This window comes from Gekko japonicus, unplaced genomic scaffold (assembly GCF_001447785.1).
Source record: "Gekko japonicus isolate JY-2015 unplaced genomic scaffold, Gekko_japonicus_V1.1 scaffold3656, whole genome shotgun sequence".
Taxonomy (NCBI): Eukaryota; Metazoa; Chordata; class Lepidosauria; order Squamata; family Gekkonidae; genus Gekko; species Gekko japonicus.
This window is the reverse complement of record NW_015169285.1, coordinates 42,232-65,981: the sequence shown is the minus strand read 5'-3', so window position 1 is coordinate 65,981 and position 23,750 is coordinate 42,232. Positions and strand designations below refer to the sequence as shown.

At 44.2% G+C, this 23,750-nt stretch overlaps 1 protein-coding gene across 1 annotated transcript in view; it reads left to right on the top strand.

The window, feature by feature from the left end:
• Positions 1-23,750, top strand: part of LOC107114964 — a 78,498-nt gene that overhangs the window by 25,670 nt on the left and 29,078 nt on the right. The window contains exons 5-7 of the mRNA XM_015416571.1: positions 2,603-2,794; positions 6,542-6,643; positions 10,371-10,492. Of these exons, the coding sequence (XP_015272057.1) occupies positions 2,603-2,794; positions 6,542-6,643; positions 10,371-10,492 (416 nt within the window). The remainder of the gene's footprint in view (positions 1-2,602; positions 2,795-6,541; positions 6,644-10,370; positions 10,493-23,750) is intronic.

Sequence of the window (23,750 nt, the reverse complement as noted above, 5' to 3'; positions counted from 1 at the left end):
TTTGTTAGTCTTTTAGGTGCTACTGGACTCTTGCTCTTTTCTACTGTTATAGATAGACTAACCTGGCTACCCATCTTGACCCACTTCTCCCTACGAAGCCTGCTGGGTGACCTTGGGCCAGTCACAATTTTCTCAGAACTCTCTCAGCCTCATCTACCACACAAGGTGCCTGTTGTGGGGAGAGGAAGGAAAGGTGAATGTAAGCCACTGAGACTCCTTAGGGTAGAGAAAAGCAGGGTATAAAAATAAACTCTTCTTCTTGTTTTGTTATCTACTTGGAGTAACCTCTAGGGCTTTATCAACTACATCTCCATTGTAATGATTCATATAACGGCATCATGTTTGCTTTGAGAGAATGGCTTTTTTCATTGGCACTCAAAGGAGATCTCTGCAAGTGAGTGTGGCACTATCTTCCAAGGTGGTGTGTTCCTGAGGCAGCCATCTGTATATAGTTACACAGTTTATTTGAAGGCATCTATTTCTGTCCCGTTTCAAGGAAGATTCCATGACTGGAATCCTCTGAGTCCAAACGGCTGCCCTATGAATAGCTTGACTTCCCTTTTTCATTCAAAACAGGTGCAAAGGGATGAAGAAAACAAACTGAAAGAAGGGAAGCAAAAGCAGAAAAAGAAGAAAGCGAACATTTCTGTGGTATGAGGGTGTTTCTCTGTGTATAAAGGACAGCAGGAGTGGAAACAGTTTGAGAAGGGACAAAGGTTGCCTTTATCTGATAAAAGAGTTTAATGCATTCCCGCCTTTCCCAGAACTGACACCTAACTATGCGTCATAAATATACAAGGCTTTCAGACTGTTTCCATTCAGGTAAACAAACACCAGACCTGAACATCTCTTGATTTTCAGGGCTGATGGTCCCTCGTGTTTGTTTTAGACAAAGATCCCTTTGAATGGTCCTTGCATGCTGACTTAGGAAGAATTTGAAGATAGGGTCCTGTGGACCTGCTCAACCAATGGTCACTCCTTTCCTGCACCCTCTTGTAATGACTGGGTGGAAGAAGGGAATCATCCAGTTCTCCCTGCCTGCACAGTTCTTTTTAAATTTATTTTGTTTATTTATTTAAAACATTTTTCAGTCCAATTTAGGATTCCCCAAGGCAGGGAACAACCAAAAACATTAAAACTTTTAAAATACATATAAACAATTAAAACAAGCCATAAATGGGAAGGAGGGTCAGTGAGGGAACGCCAAACAAAACAGAGAAGCCTGCTAGCAGAAGACAATGATCTGTATTCTTATGCTCCAGTGCTTGCCAGAGCAGCGCTGGAAGATGATACAGAGGGAGCATAGATCTGCATATGTGTTGACACTGTGTGCTCACATTTATCCTTCTTGTTTGTTTTAAGGACGTACGTTCAGGTACCCTAAGGTTGGTAAGGAAGCAGGCAGGAAGGAGCTGGAGGCAGCCTAAGTTTGTGGGGCTTTGCCCCATTTACCCTACTGGACCAGTCTGCAATGATCACAAATTATCTCTATAGCACTGGGTGCGATCAGATGAGCACTTTAATCCATCATCTTTGCTCCTCCTGAATGGATTTGAAGTGCTTGATCAGACAACAACGGACTCCCGTCCTGCAGTCAGCCTCCTGTGCTCACCCCCGACACCACAGAAAATCTGGTCTTTATAGATCCTACCGGTTTCACAGCACTTCTGCAGGTGTCTGATCGTTGTCTTGCAGGGTGAAGTCTTTTGGGAAGTCAGATCACACTTCCTGTTTTGCCACCATCCCCCCCCCCAAGTTACCAACGTGCACATAAGCAGCTATGCATGGCAAAGCTGTACTTGTGCATTTCATAGCCCTTCCCCCACCCACTCCATTCACCCCTCTCTCCCCCAGCTGAATCAGAGAGAGCCCCCTCCTTCCTCTAGAGCCGCCACCTCACCCATTCCTTCCCTGAACTAAGGCTGCTGTGTGTATGAGGCAGTCAGCCAGGTATGCACAAATGCATATTCACACTTCTCTATCTGTCCCTGTCTCTCTCACACACAGGAACTTCTAGAAATTCTCTCCTCTGGCTTTGAAACATTTGAAATGTTGAATTTATCAAAAGCAGTTTCCAAAACACTTCTCCCACACTGAACTACATATCCCAGCAGCCTCCTCCAGCAATCCCATTGGCCACCAGGTGCTGCCATTCTGCCGGGATTTTGAAACGCTGCTTTCCATAAGTGCTTCTGCGCATGCTCAAAAATGATTAAAAAATGCCTGCCACCCCACTCCGTGGTTGCTGCATCTGATCAATCAACCACGGGGTGAAAGCGCTTTCAAGAGGGTTAAGGGGAGATGTCTGATCAAAACTCTCAGTTACAAAAAACCTGGATCGACTAGAAGCGGGGCCACACAGGATCAGACTGCACGTCTGATCACAACCACTAACCTGAGCATCTTTCCATCTATTGACATAGTTCTAAAGCTGCTATTTAAACCAAGGGAGATAATATAATGTATAAATCACTTGAGTAACTTATTTTGATGTTATAAGAAGGAACAGACAGGATAATATAACTCTACAAATAATGTTATGAATATGCATCCTTTCTGGCATATCCTGATTTCAGTAGTTTTGCATTTGCTTTCTTTACAGCAAAGAGAAAATCACTCTGGCTTAAAAGACAGGTTTTTTGACACAATGCAGAATACGTCACATCAACGAGAACCAGATTCCCTGGTATATCTTGATACCTCTGCTCAAAGAACAAAATCACCTCCTATCCAGCTGATTGCACAGAAACCTGATACCTTAGAACCATGTCAAGATGAAAGCCTACTAAAGATGGTAGGTACATTAAATAATAGAATGATAAACCAAATCTATATTAGAAAATAAAGATGTGGCTTTAATAAAAAGAACTTCAGGTGTTTTTTATTCGGAGACTGCCGTCTGTGAAATAAAATGATCAGGTACCAAAATCAAGTGAAATATTCCAAGTTACAATACTTTAGGGAGTTCTTGGTCAACTTGGTAATCATAATTAGTGTTCAGTTGGAGTCTGACCCAGCCAAAATGAAGGGCTTTTAAATCATATACTTTTCTTCATAATCAGTGGCATGTATAGAGCAATCCACAGACCATGTAAAGTGGGACTTTCCCACTTCCCCTTCTACAGAGCACCTCCACCCCATTTTGTTTCTGTGGACAACATATAGGGGCAAAATGAATTTCTGCTGTGGGAGAAGGAATCAGCAAAAATTGCTAGCCCCTCTCTCAAAGACTGCAGTGCCCTTAAGTCTTCAGAACTGAGCCACAGAGAAAGTCCAAATTAGAAAACAGAATTCATATATTTTTGTCTATATATACACTCCGAGCCATTGTTATAGGATGGCTTTTGTGGTGAAATGACACTTCACTCAGAGGTATCTGTGTAAAAAATTACTACTTTGGATAGTAAATTTTAATTTGCACTCTGTGAACACTCATAGGTTATGCTAAAACTACCTTTCTAGGCAGACAAAAGTTTGCTGATCAAAACTTTCTATCTAGTCTTCAGTCTGCCAGTCTCAGATGCCAATTCATATGTTAATAAGCAGCGGAAAAAAGTCCGTTTCCCATACTACTTCAGTTATAGGAGCTCTCACATGCTAACACAAAATCCTATTTATTCAACTGCCTAGTAACCCTTCCTGGCCACACCCACTGCCAGGGAATTCCCACCCACTAGATCAGCATTGGTCTCCAATTTATAGCAAAATGTTATAAAGATTAAGGCCTATATCAGTCCTGCAAATCAGAAATTGTAGAGTAATGATATATGAATTCACTGGTATTGTAAGCCTGAAATTGTAACAACAGTATTCTAAACATCTGATGGAACAGTACTCCAGAGTAGTGTTGCCAACCACCAGGTGGGGACTGGAGTTCTCCCAGGATTACAACTGACCTCCAGACTATAGAGACCAATTCCCCTGAAGAAAATGGCAACTTCAGAGGGTGGACTCTATGGCATCCCATCCCAACCAAGCTCCTTCCCCTAAACGCTACCCTCCCAGGCTCTACCACCAAATCTCCAGGAATTTCCCAACTCAGAGTTGGCAACCTTATGTCCAGATACATTGTATAGCGATAGGAGATACTGAAGATTTAATATTCCTGTGAACCTATGACACACAGTCAGTTTATTTTGCAAACGTTTGAGTTTCAGCTTAAGAAACTGCAACAGCAGGCTGGAGAGATGAAGCTACAATGAGCTGTTTTTACTAACAGAGACAGCAGGGAGTTCCGATGGATACTTTTGATGTCAGAAGATAACTGTTTTTTGGTGAGACAGAATTATCTCACTTAAATAATATTTTCCCCACAGTACTTTCTCAAAACCCAAAAAAAAGAGAGAGAGAAAGAGAGGGATTCCTGGCAGTCCAGTAAAAAAAAGCCCTGGTGGGCAGCATGTTTTAATAGGGTTGCCTGCTCTGTGTTGGGAAATATCTGGAGATTTTTGGGGTGGAGCCTGAGGAGGGTGGGATTTGGATTTTGGTGGAGAGGGACTTCAATGGGGCATAATGCCATAGAGTTCACCTTCCAAAGCAGCCATTTTCTCAAGGTGAACTGTACTGTAATACCTAGACATCTCTAGCTACCACCTGGAGGTTGGCAACCTTGTGTTTTAAGATGTAGTACTCCAGTCTGAGACTCCTTCCCCAGTCAATCAAATAAAAAAGAGGGGTCAACTTGCATTTACATACAAAAAGTTATGTCTAGTAAAAAAAAAAACTGTTTTGGTATATAACATTTTGGAGGGGGGGGTCATCTTATATTCAGAACTGCATTCCTTTTGAGTAAATGGTAAATGGTAGATGGTACTTCACGCACGAAGCATAAGTGATTTGCAAAATTCATTGCTGCAGGATGTCAGCAATCAGAAAGACATTTTAAACGGTTTAAGTGAACACAAGGAAGATAGATCTGGTAGCAGTAACACTGGCAACCAAACAAGTAACCGTCATTTTGCAGAGGCTATATTTTTTAATTTATTTATCAAATTTATATCCCACTCCCAACTTGGGGCAGCTAACAGCATATAAAACAAAACAGAGTCCCAAACCCCAGCTGGAAGCTGGATTGGAGGGAACCTAGGGCAGATGTTTCACCCAGGAATTTCTGGAGCTGTTCAGCCACTGCTCGCTCAATCACCTTTCCCAGAAATGGAAGATTAGATACTAGGCAGTAATTGCCTAGGTCCTTCTAATCTAACGATGGCTTTTTCAGGAGGGGTGTCACCACTGCCTCCTTGAGGGAGCTAAGGAAAGAGAGTCAGATTTATGATGTCTCCCCAAGGCTCCTCCTACCACTTCTCTGGAGGTTTTCACCAATTGAGCTGAACAGGATGCAGCCGATGCAATGGAGGCAGAGAAGTAATAGCACTTTGCTGCCTTCACAGCCACTTCATAGGCCTTCAAGCGGGCTCCCTAAAGTGCTCTCATTGCTTCATCATGAGTTCATCGCCAGCACCACTCTAGCCATCTAAGCCCCCTTTTTACTATCCTTAGTTCATCCATATACTAGGGACCCAAGGTAGGACGGGGGCAAAGAGGGCGCTGGGGCAACTAAGTCAATCGCCCAGATTCCAGGCATCAGTGAGTTCATCAAGAGAGCTTCCGGCAGAGCAAGACAAATCCCACAAAGCCAATTGGATCCATGAGTTTCCACAGGTGAATGTAAATAAGCTTGCCACCCCTGTAGAGGGAGGAGGCAGATCTTAATCTTCATAAGGTAATGATCAGTCCATGGCACCAGTTCATAAAGAACCGCCGAATTCAGATCAATTCCTACACAAAAGATCAGATTCCGTGTGTGGCCTGGTCTGTACATGGGGGCCAATACAACCAGGGAGAGTCTTAATGATGCCATGGGCATCATAAAGTCTAAGGAGGCACCAGACAAGGCAGTGTCAGTGTGGACACTGAAGTCCCCCAAAACTATCACCATCTCAGCCAGCCTTAGCAGGGAGTCAGCTAGTAAGCTAGGTGGACGGTAAACCAGCAAGACTTCCATTCTCTCCCTAGTACCCCACACCAGGCCTACACATTCGATGCCGGTGATGTTTGGTGCTGGAAGCCATTTGAAGAAGAAAGAATCTCAGATGAGAATTGCCATCCCACCCTGTCTTCCTGTTTGTGGTTGATGAAGGACTGAGTATCCTGGGAGAGTCAGCTGAGCGAGAGCCACCCCTTCATCCTTGTCCGCTCAGATCTCAGTCAAGTATGCCAGATCAAAATTGCCCTTCTTAATAATTTTTTTCGGGGAGGCAGTCTTATTCATAATCAATCTGATATTGCAGAACATCAGGCTACAGATATTGGACAAGCTGGGAATCAACTACAGACTGTGGATTTCATCACTGTTATGCCTGTTTCTGAACCTCTTGAGTGATTTATTGCTCCTCCCCACTAAAAGGGAAACTCACAAGTTTCTTCTAAGCATGTTAATTTTCCTAATATTTCGGAAAGCATTTGTTGTTGTTACTGGCTAGTCAGCAACAGAAAGTCACACAAATTCTGAAATTATCTGGGATTGGGGGGCTTCTTGCAGGAATCTGAGACGTCAGAAATTCAATTGATGACAACCCATGGAAGAAGCTTCACAGCTGCAGCCCATAAACTATGGAATGTCATTCCCCAGGCAGGGGATGAGGTTGGTGCAATCATTAAAAGCCTTCCATCACCATCAGAAAACATACTTATTTCAGAAGTCTTTTAAATGTGTTATGCCTGGCTTTTTATGCAGTATTTTTAACTAGTGTTATTTGTTCTACCTAACAAAGAGTGTCTGCTCCATTGGTGACCAAAAGTTACCTTCAAGTCATAGCTGATTTATGGCAACCTTGTATGGTTTTCAAGAAAAGAGACAAACAAAAGCCTCATACTCATTTTCCTGGGCTAATGATTGCTTACCATATTTAGGTATTAATCTACCAACAAAATTCAGTCATACTAAGGTAGAGAAAGAAATACAAACTGACCTATCACATTGGCACAAGATGAATTTGGCATGGTTAGACAGGCTAAACATAATCAAGTCCTTTGTACTACCTAAATTTATTTTTTCTCTTCAGGACCATACCGATAGCAGTCACCCCAACGCAAGTTGCTACAGTTTTTCTGGGCTTATAAACATCACAGAATCAAATGTAACACCTTATATAGAAGCTCAGACAAAGGGGGGATAGGTTTCCTGAACCTACAATATTACTACAGAGCTATCAACCTAGCACACACAATTAAATTGCTACAATCAAAACCCACCTCTGACCAGGTACAATTAGCAAATTTTTATTCCGTACCTTTCGAGATTCAGGAATGCATATGGCAAACGCCATCATGCAGACCAAAGCTGATTAGAACTAGCCTAATACTTTCCACACTGTTGAATACATGGGATCACTTACCATCAAAATTATTACCACCGATTTTGAGACATCAACCATTCATAAATCAATTTTGGTTTCTCCCTGGCCTTAATAATCCGGAATTTGACAATTGGAAGGCCGCTAAAGTCAGCACGCTCCAAGATCTTTCACTGAAGCAGATGCTTTTACCCAAAGCTGCACTAGAAGCTGAAATAAAACAAAAAAATCCCCTGGTTACAATACTTCCAAATATCCAACATGTGTTCTCACATCAAACTTAATTCAATACTAAAACAACCCCTTACGGCGTTAGAATCAATTAATTAGGGCTCTTTTTGTAGCAGGAACTCCTTTGCATATTAGGCCACACACCCCTGATGTAGCCAATCCTCCAAGAGCTTACATTGGCCCCTGTAAGAAGAGCTCTGTAAGCTCTTGGAGGATTGGCTTTATTAGGGGTGTGTCGCCTAATATGCAAAGGAGTTCCTGCTACAAAAAGAGCCCAAAAGGGTCTGATCTCCAAAATTCACAAAATATTGGCCTCACTGGACAGCAATACTCTACTATCCTACCAAATTTTATGGCATAAAGAATGCAACATTAACATATCAGATGCCTCTTGGAACAAAGTATGGTCCTATCTGCCATTTCGTTCTAAAATCTCCTCAATGAAGCTTCAATCTTTCAAAATATTAGCACACTGGTACCTCACACCACAAAAACTGTCTCACATAACCCACTCATATGATCCAAGATGCTGAGGGAAATGTGGGGATCTGGGCACCTTATTTACATTGTTGGGTAGCTTGCCCCAAAATACTCCCTTTTTGGGAAACAGTGTTAAAGCAGATCAAACCATTTAACAACTTAGAAATTCTACCCATACCTGAACACTTATTTTGGAACAGATAGGCAGTTCATGGCTCTGCTCCCACGATGGTAGAGAGGGTCTCCATAATGCTTTTTGCAGCCAAAACTGTCAGTGCCACTCATTGGGAAACGACAATGGCACCCACTCTTTCACAATGGCATACAAAGCTGTGGGATTTATACGTTATGGCAAAACTCTCGGATAATCTTACGCACTTTGACAAAATTCCTGCTCCTACCTCTTTTGTCTCAACTTGGTTTCCTATTTTAGAATACCTATTGCAACATACTGACACCCCTAAGATGATTGATGACCTGAGATTATGGTAAAATAAATGTCTCTACTCTAGACTGATGTGGAAGTTTGCAGCTAACACATACGATCAACTCAATTTGGAGTTGAAGCACCACTTGATGAAACTGTCTCTTTATCAATCTCTTATTTAACTATGTTTACGTTGTTTCTTTCTAGATGCTATTCGAACACCATTTTGCCCTCTTGTTAGCCGCCCTGAGCCCGCTTGCAGGGAGGGCGGGATAAAAACACCTAAATAAATAAATAAATAAATAAAATTTGTTAAACGTTGATTATATATGAAATTTTCTATGCACTTATAGTTGATGTTTTCATACACTTGTGTATTTTCATAAACATTCAATAAAATATATGGGGGGGAAAGAAAGAAAAGAAAAGAGACAAACAGAAATGGGTTGCCATTGTCTGCCTCGTGCTTGCTTGGTGGTCTCTCATCCAAGCACCAAACCAGGGCTGATCCTGCTTAGTTTCCCAGATCTGATCAGATCAGGGGAAGTTAGATATTTACGGATGGCAGCACTTCTACTCCACATTTCCAACTACCTGAACCCCCCTCTTGCAAAGTCAAGCTGTTTGGGAAGTCTGAACCTTCCTATTTCTGCCTCCTGGGTTTTTTTTTTCCTTATCAGGTAGTGATGTTCACATAAGTGCATAATTGTCCCTGGCATTGTCAATCACCTCAACCAAGTAGTCATTCTGGATCGGGAGTCCCTGGGGGAGTTGTTTTTGAGTGACAGATCCCCCCCAAACCTCTCTCTCCTGTTTCTGCATCAGATGGTGAGAGCATCCCATGATTGACACAAGGGTAAATGCACCGAAGCCAATGGGACTACTCTTGTGTAAACCTGCAAAAAAAAAACTTTATTCCATGGAGGAGAGGGAAGGGGAAGGAGGCTGAGAGGGGCTGGAGTACTCGGCAGAGAGATTGTGGAGCTTTCAAAAAGCAGCCAGGGCTTCGGATACATGCTTATGCCCATGAGTGAAGGACAAAAAGAAAGAATGCCGCAGCAATCTGAACAATGGACCATGGTTCAGGGTGGGATGTCTAACCAAAACTTCCTGCAAGTATTTAAACTGCCACAAACAGAGGCTCAGCCAGATCATGCCAAGCCTCCAGTGTGACCACAGCCTATAAGCTACAAAAACTGTTGACTCCCTGCCAAAGTGGACTGAATGGCTTTGGGTCAGCTGAGCTAGTGGAGCCTCAACTAGATCAGTAGTTGAAGGGCTCTCAATGTGCATTATAATCTTGCCAAGTCCACAAATGTAATACTATGTGGTCAACTATGCTATTCAGCGTCGTTTGGGAAAGCGGGCTTTGATTGTCTCAGTTATTCAACTGGAGTAATAAGAAAAACCCTGATAATAAGAAGTTCCCTGATAAATAAGGGCATTGTGCTTTATTAACAGACCATTTCCTTCACAAGCAACCTAAATTTCTTTCTAATTTTGCAAGTTTTTTAAAAAAATTAAAGCATAGGGAGTAGTGAAGATTGGGGGGGGGGGGTTGTGGGGAAAATGGGATGTCTGAAAGACTAACCTCCCTGAAATGAGATCATTGGAACAGGATGACCCGGTTTGTCTAGTCATTTGGTATACCTTGCAGTTAAAGAATGAGCCTTCTGCATGTTCTGCCTTTCTGGAATTGGCTTACTTAGACAAATTTGTAGGCATTAAGGGCTGTCTGGAATTAGTTCCAAGATCATCCCTCTTCCCACCTTCTAACATTTTGCAGCTGAGGTGAAAGCCTTGTGAACAGGAAACTCTGAAGCAAAACATTACCAAATATGTCTACTCTTCTGCTTGTATCTTTTTTATTTCCACAGGAAAAGCCACCAGACACTGGTGATGACAGACAGGCCAATGAAAATGCAGCAGAAGTTATCGTCACCAAGAAAGAGGAGAGAGAAAACCTGCGGAGGACTGTTTTCACAAAGAGGAAGCCATTGTAGGTATCAGATTAACTTGCGTAAACGGGACCGTGTCAGCTAAAACAGTAAAAGCAGCTCTGTTTGAAAAGCGTGACCTCCCTTGGGTTGTTCCTTGAATTTTCTGACAAGGTTTTTTCTCTCTGTCTCTCCTTTTTTAATCCTCCTTTTTTTCATCTTAGCTGCTTCTAACAGTTCGGTACATGATCTATGAGTGCTGCATTGTCTGATTAAGGTGGCACAGATGGTTTCTTTTCAGGACTGTGGGCAGCTTTTCCTTTCCTACTCTCTACAGCTTACATGTACCACTAGATACATAAGATTAATTTTTAAACTTCTGCTGCTTCCAGCTTAAGTAAATTTAACTATCATTGACTCAATACAAGCAGCTCTTACAACTGATGTATTCTGAAAGTGCTGAGATTGCTCTCTTCGAGATCATTGTCCCAAAGCTATCTCCTCCCATTCCCAATTCTTCTAATTAAGGACTGGATCCAAAGGACTATTGATAGAGCTCCTCTCATCTTCTGACTGCAGCCCTGTCCCATGCACCACCAAAAAATTGCTCCTGGAGGTCAGAGGAACCTTGAGAACAGAATGAGTTGCAGTGTGAGTAGAATACTCTCCAAAAGGCATAGATCCCTCTTTATGCAAGATAAGGCAGCATTTACAAGTGATGACCTTATTTCTATTTTTTTTAATTTACTTCATTTATACCCTGCCTTTTCCACCAAGGGGACCAAAAGTGGTTTACAGCATTCTCTCCTTTTTATTCTCACAACATCCCTGTGAGGTAGGTTAGGCTGAGAGCGTGTGACTGGCCCAAGGTCACCCATCAGGCTTCCACAGGGATTCAAACTTAGATATCCCAGATCTTACTCTGACACTCTGACCACTACACCACACCTTGCCCAAGGTCAGGACCCTGGCTTCTCCCTATTTTCAAACTTGGTATTCTACTTACAGATGTCCTGAGCCGTGAAATGGGCAAATGGGGATGGTCACAGGATTCTGCATACCATTCCTCATAGGAATGCTTGGAAAATGTGTATTTTGAAATGGTGCTCGACTTTTATAAGCTCCTAAGACCTTGCAGTTAATAATGGCTGCACATATACAGCATGTCCATTGTGCTTCAGAACACTCGTTGTAGAGTGCACTAAGAAGTGGCAAGCCCACAGATGCCCATATTTAGACTTAGACTGAAGGAACAAAAGGGTCTTGCCACCTTCTCCCCCCTCCCCCATCCTGAACCCTGAGGTGTCGAAGTTCAAAGAACCTCTGGGGACAACACAGCCTCATGGGTGTAATTCCTCTACTCCTCACTGTGCAAACTGAACAAAGGAATGCTGCATGGGAAAAACTATTTATGTATGTCCATATGAGTACATCAAGTAAATAGTTTAAGAGAGAAAAAAATCAGAATCCCCTCAGGTACAGGTTTTATTGCTGTTTGTCAGTATGGGAGCAGGGGGACAAGATCCAGCTATGCTAGTCCATTCCTATCCATTGTGGTTTTGTGTACAGCCACTTTTTAATGTAGCCTTCTCATTTCTGTTTAGAAATTACTTGAGTCAAAGGAGAGAAATAAGCAAGGGGGGGTTAAGTTCAGGGTGTTCTTTTTAGCCCGGCTTTGATGCTTTATTCTGGAACCCGTCCAAGTAAAGCTTTGATTAAAAATAGCTAGAGCTAAATATTTACCTCTCTCTATTAGACGAAACTCAGTATCAGCCTTCTGACCGTGTAAATCCCGGGATTTACCAGTATTTGTCAGCTGTGAAATCTTCCAGAAGTTCAATCTGATGAATGCTCAAATGAATGAATGGTGCCTACGGAGGCGGCTTCCACGTTTCAAGGATCCTCCACATTGTTTTCATTGCTGCTGCAAAGGTGCATTAGGGGTAGAGCTTCCACATGTGGGAGTTTTCTGCACGCTTTCCGCTGTCATTATTTCCCAGCTTCCCTTCTACACGTGCAGTGTAGCAACCCCCCACTGACTTTCAGGAACATGGTCGTTATGACTGCCATGATGAGTCATTGCCCCCTTTTTTGTTCTCTTCTGCACACATTATAACAATTCTGTTAAGATTTTAAATAAATAAATGAAGGTCCGTTTGTGATGGGCCACTTGGGAACGAATGACACGGCCATGAACACCATCACAACAGCATTAAGGCTGACTATGAAGTTCTTGGGAGAAGGCGAAGGGAATGGGAACATAGATGGTATCCTCTTCAGTTTTCCCTGTCAGAGGAAGAGGATTGCCATGGTAACAGAAAATAATGGAGGTGAGCCACTGGCTGAATTGGTGGTGCCGAGAGGAGCAATTTGATTTCTGGGACCACGGGCTAGGTTTTCTGGAAGACGGCCTGGTAGCACATAATGGATTTCACCTAACAGGGATGGGGAAGAATGTGTTTGGCAGGAACCTGGGGAGATTCATCTGGGGGAAATCATCATTTTATACTGACACCACAAAGAAAAGGATAAGAACAACACAGGGATTTCAATGAAGTAGAGCAAATAGCAGAGGCCCACCTGGGATGGAGAAAGTGGGTGACAAACCATGGGAAAGTATAAGGTTGGGATTAAGGGAAGGAAGGACAAACAGTATTGAGGTTAGAGTATGCCCCCTACAGACTGCCTGACCAGGGTGAGGAGGTGAATACTGTCCTCTTTGAGCAGCTTGACACTGTATCCAAGTAATATGTCCTTATGGATGACTTCAACTTCCCTAATGTGCTCTGGGAACTGGGAGACAAGCTCTGCTAAGAGACCAGAGTCGTGCAACTTCCCGACCTGCCTAGCCAACAACCTTTTTTTTTTTTCAAATGGTGGAGGAAGCTACAAGGGGCTTGGCCATATTTTACTTAATATTAACCAACAGGCAAGAGATGGTAGATGAGATGAAGGTGGTGGGGACCTTAGGAGGAAGTGACCATGTCCCCCTAGAGTTCCTTTTGCTGTGGGGGGCCAAGGAAGTTCATAGCCAGATATATATGGTGGATTTTAGTAGACTTTAATGAACTCAGAGGCATATGCTGGGCAAGAATGATGGAAGGGAAAAGAGCAAGTGAAGGGTGGGCTGTCCTTTAAAAAGTGCTCTTGCAAGCTCAAGCCATCACTATTCCAACAAGACGTAAACATGGTAGGGGATCTAAGAGGCCAATGGAGCAGAGAACTCCATGATGGACTAGGCAAGAAAAAGAAAATGTTCAAGTCATGGAGAGAAGGACATACCTCTAAAGAAGAGTATCTGAGGGTTCCTGGGCACTGTAGGTTAGCCATCAGAGAGGCCAAAGCTCAAAGTAATCAGGGACCTGAGTTCGGCCAAGGAGGGAGACATGTATGGGGAGACATGGCTTTTGAGTTAATTCAGAACATATTCCCTTATAGCAGAAAGACTGAAATGCACCAGAAGCCTACATATGCAGCAGGAGCCTACATATGTGATACTATGCTGTAGACAGTCATAGAGCAGAATCTAGAGAGTTCTTGCATGAGCTAAGGACATGCCAGTCAGATAAGGGAAGTGCTCAGATTTTAATCCATTTCCCTTAACTTGCTTCAGCCTTCCTTTCACATCACACACCATTATGTAGGTCCTACAACCCTAAGTATTTATTGTGCGTATTCTGTTATTCGGTTTTTATTATGTAAATCTGCACTCAGCAGATTATTATAGGTCGGAACCCACCATGAGCCTGCTTTGCAGGGAGGGCGAGATATAAACTGAAGGAAATAAATAAATAAATAGGACAGTGTCAGCAGTGGCAAAGATGGGGACATTCCATGATGTGAGCAGAACCCTCACTGCTGTCCTTTCCGCTCCACTGCTTGGGAATAAAATGGGGTAGAGCCTAACCCCTAGCCCCTTGGAGAAAGACATTTCTGCCAACAGAAAGAAGTCCATTTTTAACAATAGAAGAAGAAGAGAAGAGATTGGATTTATACCCCGCCCTTCACTTGGAGTCTCAGAGCGGCTTACAAACTCCTTTCCCTTCCCCTCCCCACAACAGACACCCTGTGAGGTGGGTGGGGCTGAGAGAACTCTGACACAAACTGCTCTTTTTCGAGGACAGCTGTGCCAGAGCTTGTGACTGACCCAAGGTCACATCAGCAGGTGCAAGAGGAGGAGTGGGGAATCAAACCCGGTTCTCCCAGATTAGAGTCCGCACACTTAACCACTACACCAAACAATACCTCTTTCCACCAGCAGACCTCATATTGCCCCATATTTCCACACTGTTCTTGGGGATCCACCAACTCCTAGGGGCATAGTTTTGAGTGCAAAGCAGGCTGCAGCAAGAGGGAAGGGAATGGTTTGCTAATGCAAGCACATTCCAGCCCCACTATATAAGACCCACTGCCATTATCTCTTGAGGTCCTGTGTCTGCCCATTTATGCATGGAAGAGAGAGTATGTATTGTGAAGGAAACATTGAAGCAACATTGTCTGGTGACTGGAGTACAAACGTGAGCCATTTTTAGTAGTAAACTGGTAAATGACACAGTTGCTTTAGCAAAGGATCTGTGTTTTGCTCTAGATATTGGGAGGGGCCCTGCTGAGCAAAAACATTAAAAGGAAGAAAATGTCTGTCCTTTCTTTCTTCTTTTAATTTTCGAAGTTCAGCTTGTCCTGCCATTTAAATCCCTCACATAATTGTGCGACTGACTCATCTTATTGCCACCCATAGCAACTGCTGCTTTCTTCTAAGTTGAGTTATTTAGCCTGACCCTTAGCAAACTGTTATGCCTACTGAGCTAAGGGGAAAATTTTAGCTGACAGTTTTCTCTGCTTTTGGAACTAAGTTCTGGTAATGCTTCTGACCATGTCACTGCCCCCATATTCACACCTTCTATGTGTCACACTTTCTCTTCCACTGTTGGGCTCCTGTGACTGCTTTGGGGGAGCCACTGTGCATGTTTGGTTCTTGAACTTGGTTTTCTTGGATGCCTCTCTCCACATCCATTTCCCACTCTAGACTCATAATATTTTTCAGACTCTGAACAATGGATTAGCTGTTCCTCCAAGTAGGTTTCCAGAAACAGGCTTTAGAGTTTTGCCATATGTTTATCTTTCTTAGTATTCCAGTGAGTAGCTCCTTTATGACTTGCATGCAAATAACTCTGGAAGGGTTTGTGTGTTTTATTTCTGAGGATGATAGCATCACACATGATTCTCAGTGGGCAACAAAGGTAACAAAGCTGACCCATTATGTCCAGTGATGAGCATTACTACATGTACAAGAGGGGGACCCGCGATACTCGCGGGGGGGGAGGAAGCAGCAGGAGTAGGGAAGTCGGCGCTGCTCTCTCTCCCTTCCCCCCCGGCCCTCGCTACTCTTCCCCCCCCCAATCCTGGCACACCTTCCAAAGCAGTCTGCCGGGCGAGCTCTGCCGGGGCAGGCGGCGGGCTTCTCCTCCGGGGAAGGAGGCGGTGACAGCGCGGCAGGAGGAGGAGGGCCCGGCAGGGGCTCGGCCACCTCGCGGCTCGGCGGGCTCAACCTGGTGCAAGTCGGTACATGGGGTGAGGGGCGAGCCGGTCTGGGGCTGCCCCTCGCTACTCTCCCCCTGAAATTTTTTCCAACATTTAGCATTTTTGTGCACACGTGGGGACTGCCCCACATGTGCACAAACCTCTCCCTGCCCCCCAAGTGGCCCCGGAGCATGGATTTAGATATCCGCACAGACGAGGCCACTTGGCTATTAGATATGTAGATAGCAGATAAGAGCCATGGTTTCATGCAAAATCATATAGAAACCCACAGTTTAAGAGCTCAGGATGAGTAAGCACATGATGAGTAGTATAGGTGTAGGACATAATGAGAAAAATTGTATGAATACAACTAGCATGGACGGCATCAGACCATGGCTGATTTCGCACTAGAGCTGCCTCACTGTTGCACCGTTGTTTGCCCTAGTTCTATTGGTCAATTTCACACCCGAAGCCGCACAGCTGATTTTGACCCACAACTTCGCTCGATTTCCTCCGCAGTTTTGTTGATCCTCAAAAACCAGGATCACGAAACTGCGGGGGACATCGGGTGAAGCCGCGGGTCAAAATCAGCCACGTGGCTTCGGGTGTGAAATTGACCAATAGAACCAGGGCAAACGGCGGCGCAACAGCGAGGCAGCTCTAGTGCAAAATCAGCCCATGAATGAACAATAAAGGCAAGAAGAGGGGAGTCTGTAACACCTGCAAACAGAAGTGTTTACTTCTTTCTCTTTTTTTTGGAAGCTGACAGATTTCTACTATGTTGCAGATATGCTTTTTTCTTCTTTGGTATTTGAGCAAACCATATATATTGCCAAAAATTAGTCATATTTCTTTGCCACAGGAACAGAATGTCTATGCTGAAAATGATTCATCAGCATTAGCAGCAATAGCTTATAATGAGAATTTATTATTTTTTAAAATCTTTTTGCAAAATTTTTCCTGCTTTTGGTAGAGCTCCCTCCGGTGCCTAATTAGATGTAACTAACAGCTTTCTGGTGGAAAAGGTCTTTGCATCAGAGGTAAAATTCTCACCGTAGTAGTCTAACCTTTGGGGGCTGTGTCAGACCTAGCACAAACCCATGTGCATTGGGATGCATCGTGCTGTGCCATTCACACACATATTCTACTCTGCTCTGTGGACCAATTGCCACAGCTGAGAAAATCATTGCTGTGGGTACCACTTCTTACAGTAAAATCCAGTTTCAGAACATATGGAGATGCCGCATGCTGAATCAATCAATAAAATCAATGAAACAAAATAAATGCAGCAGCACCTTACCAGGTGCCTGGGAGTGCATTAAGAATATGTTCCTGGGACAAGTTGCAAAGGTTTCCATGTCATTGACCTATTAGAGTTATGCAGACTACTTATCCGATGAATGCAAAAGCATGAGCAAATTAAGATAAAAGATTCCAAAATATATTGCAAGTTGTCCATTATTGCCAAACACTGACATCAGTTGCATGTGAGCTGTTACATAACGTTAAATGCTGACCTCTCCAATAGCATCTTCAGCAGTCTGATTAACCTGGTTTAGCCTGAGCTCATTACCAGGATGGGAGGCCATGAAGGAAGACAGGGGTTGCTATGCAGAGGAAGGCAACGGCAAATCACCTCTGCTCCTCTCCTGCCTTGTACACGCCCTGGTTGGGGTAGCCATGAGTTGGTTGTAACTCAACGTCAAATTCTTTTCAATAGTATTTATTTTATTTTTATTTTATTTCATTTATACCCTGCCCTCCCCACATGCGGGCTAAGGGCGGCTTACATAGGAATCTGCATGTATCTCTAATGGGGATCAGGGCTACAACGGCTGCTGTCACACGGAGCATTAGCCACACTACAGAGATGGAAGATAGGCGGATTTTCCAGGCGCGATCAAACCGCAACATCTGGTTAACCCGGGGGTTAACCCGCCGAAGATGCGCCGCAAAAAACGAGTACCTTGGAGGTACTAGTTTCTGTAAACCACGGGGCAAGGGCGGGCATCTGATCACATTTCCAGTGGTAGCTCGTGGCATCCGGCGCCTGCCCATGTCCCGTCGTGAAAAGGGTTTTTTTCCAAGTCTCCACGGGATGCGCACAAGCACCCAACGGCGCATGCACACACTTCAGTTAAAAAACAACAACCCCTGCCACGCCGCTTCTTTGCCGCTCCACAGGATTGACATCTGATCGGCACCTCCCCCCGAACCACGGGACGCCGGCGGGATGTTTGATCCGGTGGCCGCACGGTAGTTTGCTCCAGGGCAAACAGCCACGCCTCCCCCCCACGATATCTGGCCCGTGTGACTGGGGCCAACATATGTTTGGAGGGAGGATTTAACTCCCCCACTCATGCAAAACTGCTGACTGAAACCTTTCCTCTTTGCTTGTCTTCCTCCTCTTCTACAGCTAATAATAATACTGGGAAGGTCCTTTTCAGTCAGCAGAACCACACAGCAGGGATCCTCTCCCCCCTCCTATACGTACTCTAACATCTGTGTCACAGGTCCACTCAGCTGCCATTTTTTTAAAAAAAACTAGGGGAACTTTGTCTAGCTTGATCTTCTGTGGCCTTTAGTTTCCAATTATTGACTTTAGTTTCCAGCTATTGTGTGCTGGTGCCAGGGGAGAACTGAACCTCAGCCTCATAAGGGTATGACTCAACGTACTCATCAATGGCAGTGGGGAAGGGCTTCTGTAGGCCTGCTGACACGTTACTTACAAACCAACAAAACAATTATCTTTCTTTTTCTATTTTAAGCACACATTTCACACTTATGGGGAGTGTTTTAATACAGTTAGTTACACCCATATCATGTATAAAGGCCAGAGTTCCTGTCCTTTGCTATTTTCTCCCTCACAAGATTCATGAGAGTTTGAAATAGCTGTAAACATGTTTCTCAGTTTGCATTACTGTCATTCACAGATAAACTAATGTGCAGTAAGAGGTATGTACTGGGTGGGCAGTACTTTTTCTTTACGTCTCTTGTCTCACAGCAACTTCAGAATAATAACACAAGAGATACTAATAATATTAATTCTTCTCCCTTAGTGTTCCATTGTTTTCTGAGGGCTAAATTACAACACAAGAGATTAATGCAAAGATAAAAACTTTTTCCCCCTTCTGGTTTTGTTCCTTCACCCTCTCCAGGCAGTATTCCCAGGCAGAAAAGTTAATGAGTGTTAGCTAAAACATAATGAATTTTAATCACTGTTTTGGTCAAAACTATGTTGCACTAAATGGCTTCTCCTTTATTTGTAGTTGGGTTATGTGCTGTAAGTAACAGCAACCAGAAGACCCCCATCTATTTTACACTAATGTAAACTTCAGTGACATTTTGGCTAAATACTTTTTAGCTAAGGCAAAAATGATCCTGCTGCAACACATTTCTGTAAACTCCAAAGTGCAAACAATGATCTCATCGATAATACAATCACTTGCTGGTAGCAGTGGAGTTATTTGTAAGCACAAGCAGGAAACCTCACCCCTGTGAAAAGTTCATTGAAATCAAAAGAATTAACTCAGGGAGTCTTCATCATCTAATGAAGAAGACAGGTATTCCTATGTGCTGTGGTGTATATTGGCCTTCCTAGCTTTCCTTACTGGTAAGTGCTGGAATTCAGCTTCTTAGGAAGAACACTTTCCATTTTCTACTTCCAGTTCAGTCTGACTAGTAAGGCCTGGCCATTGCTTCTTCCCTTTGGAAGAACTTTCAGGTTCTGCCCCTTTGTTAGACATAGGTGTTCCTTGCGATTACTGCAGTTTACCAAGAATTGACTGCACAGCTGTCATCAGCATACCCAGAGATGAGGCAGCTGTCAGGGGCCAGAGCGCCTAGTGGAGCTCACTGCTGCTGACCCCCCCACACCCACACACCTCCCCTCTCACTTGTCTGTACGCCCTTCCCCATCTGTTTGCTTGAAGTGCTCTGCCACCCATGTTTTCAACGTCATTTGGGAAAGGCATGTGGTACACACAGGCTATGCAGTGAGTGGCCATGGCAACAGCTCTCCCAGCTGCACACAGCAGCCAGTGCTATTGGGGAAAGGGTGTGCAGGTGGTGGAGGCAACTGAGCATGGGCAGTAGGAGGGCTTACAACAGGGAGAAGAAAATGGGGGCACACAGGTAAGGAGTGGAAAGTTATGGGGGGCCCTGGGCACTGCCTATGGCCCTCAAAATCTGGAACTGGCCCTGATGCTGTGAATTTGATATGTTTAAGGATTAGTTTCCAAAAGAATCACACGAGCATCTCTGCTATCATTCAGCAGCAGAATGGTATAGGGGCTTTCTGGTAACCCTATTACACACTGTGCTGCAGTAATGTTTTCTAAAGTGCCATTGAGATCATTGGAGCTGACATGCATTATAGTGGTGCCTGAGTGCAAGGAAAGATCGCTCCTGGATTGGAACATTCAGAGAATTTCGGTCACAAAGTAGTACGGGCATCATGGGCTTTTTTGTTCTTTTATTAGCTTAATTTACTTAAGGGTGGTGGTGGGGAATTCCAGCTTTTGATAACCCTATGGAGAATGCAACATCTACGTTTAAGTTAACTTTTATAACAATTCCACTAGCTTATATTCTTATTCCTTTGCTAATCAATTTTGCAGTGACTTTCTTTAGCTAAGAGTCCCGGAGGGTCCTTGATGTTCCATTAATGTTTTTTATTTTTTAAATTAATTTTTGCTGCCTCAGAGTCACCTTCCAGCTGCAATAATTCATGTTGATGCTAAAATGATAGACAAGTTTTAATTAGCTGGCATTTGATTGCCAAGGAGGCCTGTTTATTTAAACCAAACGCGAGAACCTGCTTTCAAGTCCAAATGCATCCATAAAGGGCAGCTTTGTGCTTGGGAGGGGGCAATAGTTTTATCACCCTGGTCATCATTAACATAGTTCAGACGGGTTATGTTGGAAGGAATCTTACAATAACATTCATTTCTTGCTCCCCAATATAGGTCCTCTGTTGTCAGTCTGCCAGGCAAATTAAATCTCTCTTGCGAAAGCACAGTAAACAGTTGGCATTGGTCTCCAAGCACTTTAACTTTTTCTGGAGTCGCAGATGTGTTGCCGTAATAGTACCTATATTTTTAGTATGTTGCCTTTGGCATTTTGCATTCTGAGTGCCAGTAACAAAAATAATAACAAGCCAAGCTTGTTTTTACAATTGAGAACAGTCCCACGTTCTATTCACACGGCTCAGGCATAGGTGGTACTGATTAACCTTCAGCTCTGTTGGTGGTAGTGAAGGTCAAAGGGGGAATTCAGAAAAACCCCTCAGTGGTACACAGCATTCTGTTTCCCTAAATACATAACCAGAGAATAACTTTCTGTCTAGAATTCATTTTAAATGCATTCTTCTGCAGCATATCCTAGTTGAATGTGGTCACCCAAGATTACTAAGGCGTTCAAAATTACAGCAAAAGTAGGCATGCATCATTTCACAAGAGGCACTCAAAACCTCACAGTGCTAGGTGGTAAATAAATGTCAGTGGCTTTCACCCACAATTTGACATGATGTCTTTGAAGCCAGCAGCAAGTGTTCCCTATGGAAAGTCATGGCGGGAAGTTGACACTGAGCATTATGCAGATGAGTAAAAGCCTAGCTAAATCAAACTGGAGATGTGAATCTAAGCACACTTACTCAAAACTTGTTTTAGGGTAAAATGTAGAGCCACAAGCATGCACACACTTGCACATACAAATTGGGGTTTTTGGTTGTTCTCATCCTTAAAAGTACAAAACAACAATAGTTTTAGACTTTTGATTTAGACCAAATTAAAAAAAAATAGTGAGCACAAACTTAAAAGTTCTGCAAAACTCTTCATTAAGCAGGATGTAGAAGTCACTGCTACATCTTGAATTCTGTTTTGCACCAAACACCAGATGACCTATGTTAGATCGCACTAACAAAGACCCGTAGAGTGATTTCAGCAAGTGATTCAGCTTTATTCGAACAAGCACACAAACGCATTCAGGAATCAGAACAACTTAACATTGGAGCTGGGCTCCTTTTAAACATACCGGGCTAATATAGCCACGCCTACTATTTACATAACAACCAATCAGATTGCATAGATAAAGGCGAATCAGTGTCCTTCCCGCTCAGGGAACAGCTCTTCTGTGATTGGTCGCTGTTTTGAAGCGACCAATAGAATGTTCGCACTGACGGAGCCTTGGCCGGCTCGAAGCTCAACATGGAAAGTATATTGAGCGATTCATGTTATGCTGTTAATACATAACAATTCCTCCCCCCTAAGTTAAGGCAATACATTCACAACGGTATATACATGCATCATTGTATTTTCAGGCAGTTTCAAACAGGTTGCCACACTCATAGTCAGCTAAGTATGCTGGAGGTCTGTGCGCACGCTGTGACCTTCTCAGCGTGACAGGTCCATTTGGCGGAGCTTCTAACTGGGGCTCCACAGACCCTGAGTCAGGCGCTTGTACGGCCGGGTCTGTTGTTTCAGCCTCAGTGAATTGCCTAGCAGGACCAGCTAACTCCATATTTTCCTCCATTGCGGGAGGTTCGGAAAGTAATTCAGAGGACCCAGCCGGAGAGTCAGCGCTGTCCTTGGACCAACGCTTTTTTAATTGGTCCACGTGTCGCCGCCACCTTCTGCCGTCATTCAACAGTACCGAGTACATCCTAGAGCCTATGCACTCACATATTTCCCCGGGAACCCAGTCATGCCCTGCAGCGTAATTTCGGGCAAACACTTTGTCCCCCGCCTGAAACATGCGCACATTTGCTTGCGTGTATGAACGCCCGGTCCGGTCTTCGCTTAAGTCCGGATGCAACCGGTTCAAGCGAGTGGTGAGGCGGCGGCCCATTAACATTTCGGCCGGACTTCGGCCCGTCGCGCTGCAGGGGGTTGTGTGCTGGCGCAACAGAAAAGACCCTAAACGGACGCTCCAATCCCCCTCGGTCAATCTTCCTAGGGCTTCCTTGGCTGTTCGAACCATCCGTTCGGCCTGCCCGTTGGAAGCTGGGTGAAAGGGAGCTGCGGTCATTTGCCGGATACCATTGTTTGTGAGGAATTGTCTAAACTCCTCGGACACAAACTGAGGGCCATTGTCGCTGACCAGTGTGTCCGGCAACCCATGGGTTGCGAACAACCGGCGCAACGCCTGTACAACAGCGGTAGATGTGGTTGAGCGCATGTGCACCACCTCAAGCCATTTGGACCATGCATCCACAATTATAAGGAACATTTGCCCTTGTACTGGGCCAGCAAAATCTATGTGAAGCCTTGACCATGGCTTACCCGTGGATTCCCATTTCTGTGGTGGGGCTGTTGGGGGGTCTGGCCTGCTTTGCTGACACTGGTTGCAAACTTGTACCCACTCTTCAATGGCCGTGTCCATTTTAGGCCACCAGACATACCCTCTCGCCAGGGCCTTCATTTGTACTATTCCAGGGTGCCCTTCGTGTAAGGATTGTAACACCTGCTGCCTGAGTGTGTCTGGAACCACCACCCTGTTTCCCCAAAGTACACAGCCCTTTGATATGGACAATTCATTTTGGCGGATTTTGTACGGTTGGAACTCGTGTTCCATGCTGCCCATTGGCCACCCCCTCCACACCCAGTTAAGTACACGGGACAGAACGGCGTCCCTAGCCGTGTGTGCGGCCACGTCCTTGGATGAGACCGGGGCTTGGGGAAGTTCGTCTATGGCCAAGACTTCACATACCGGAGCAGGGTCCGTTCCTTGGTTAGGTAAGGGACAGCGGCTGAGTGCGTCAGCATGCCCTATAGCCTTACCCGGCCGGTGTTCCAGATCAAA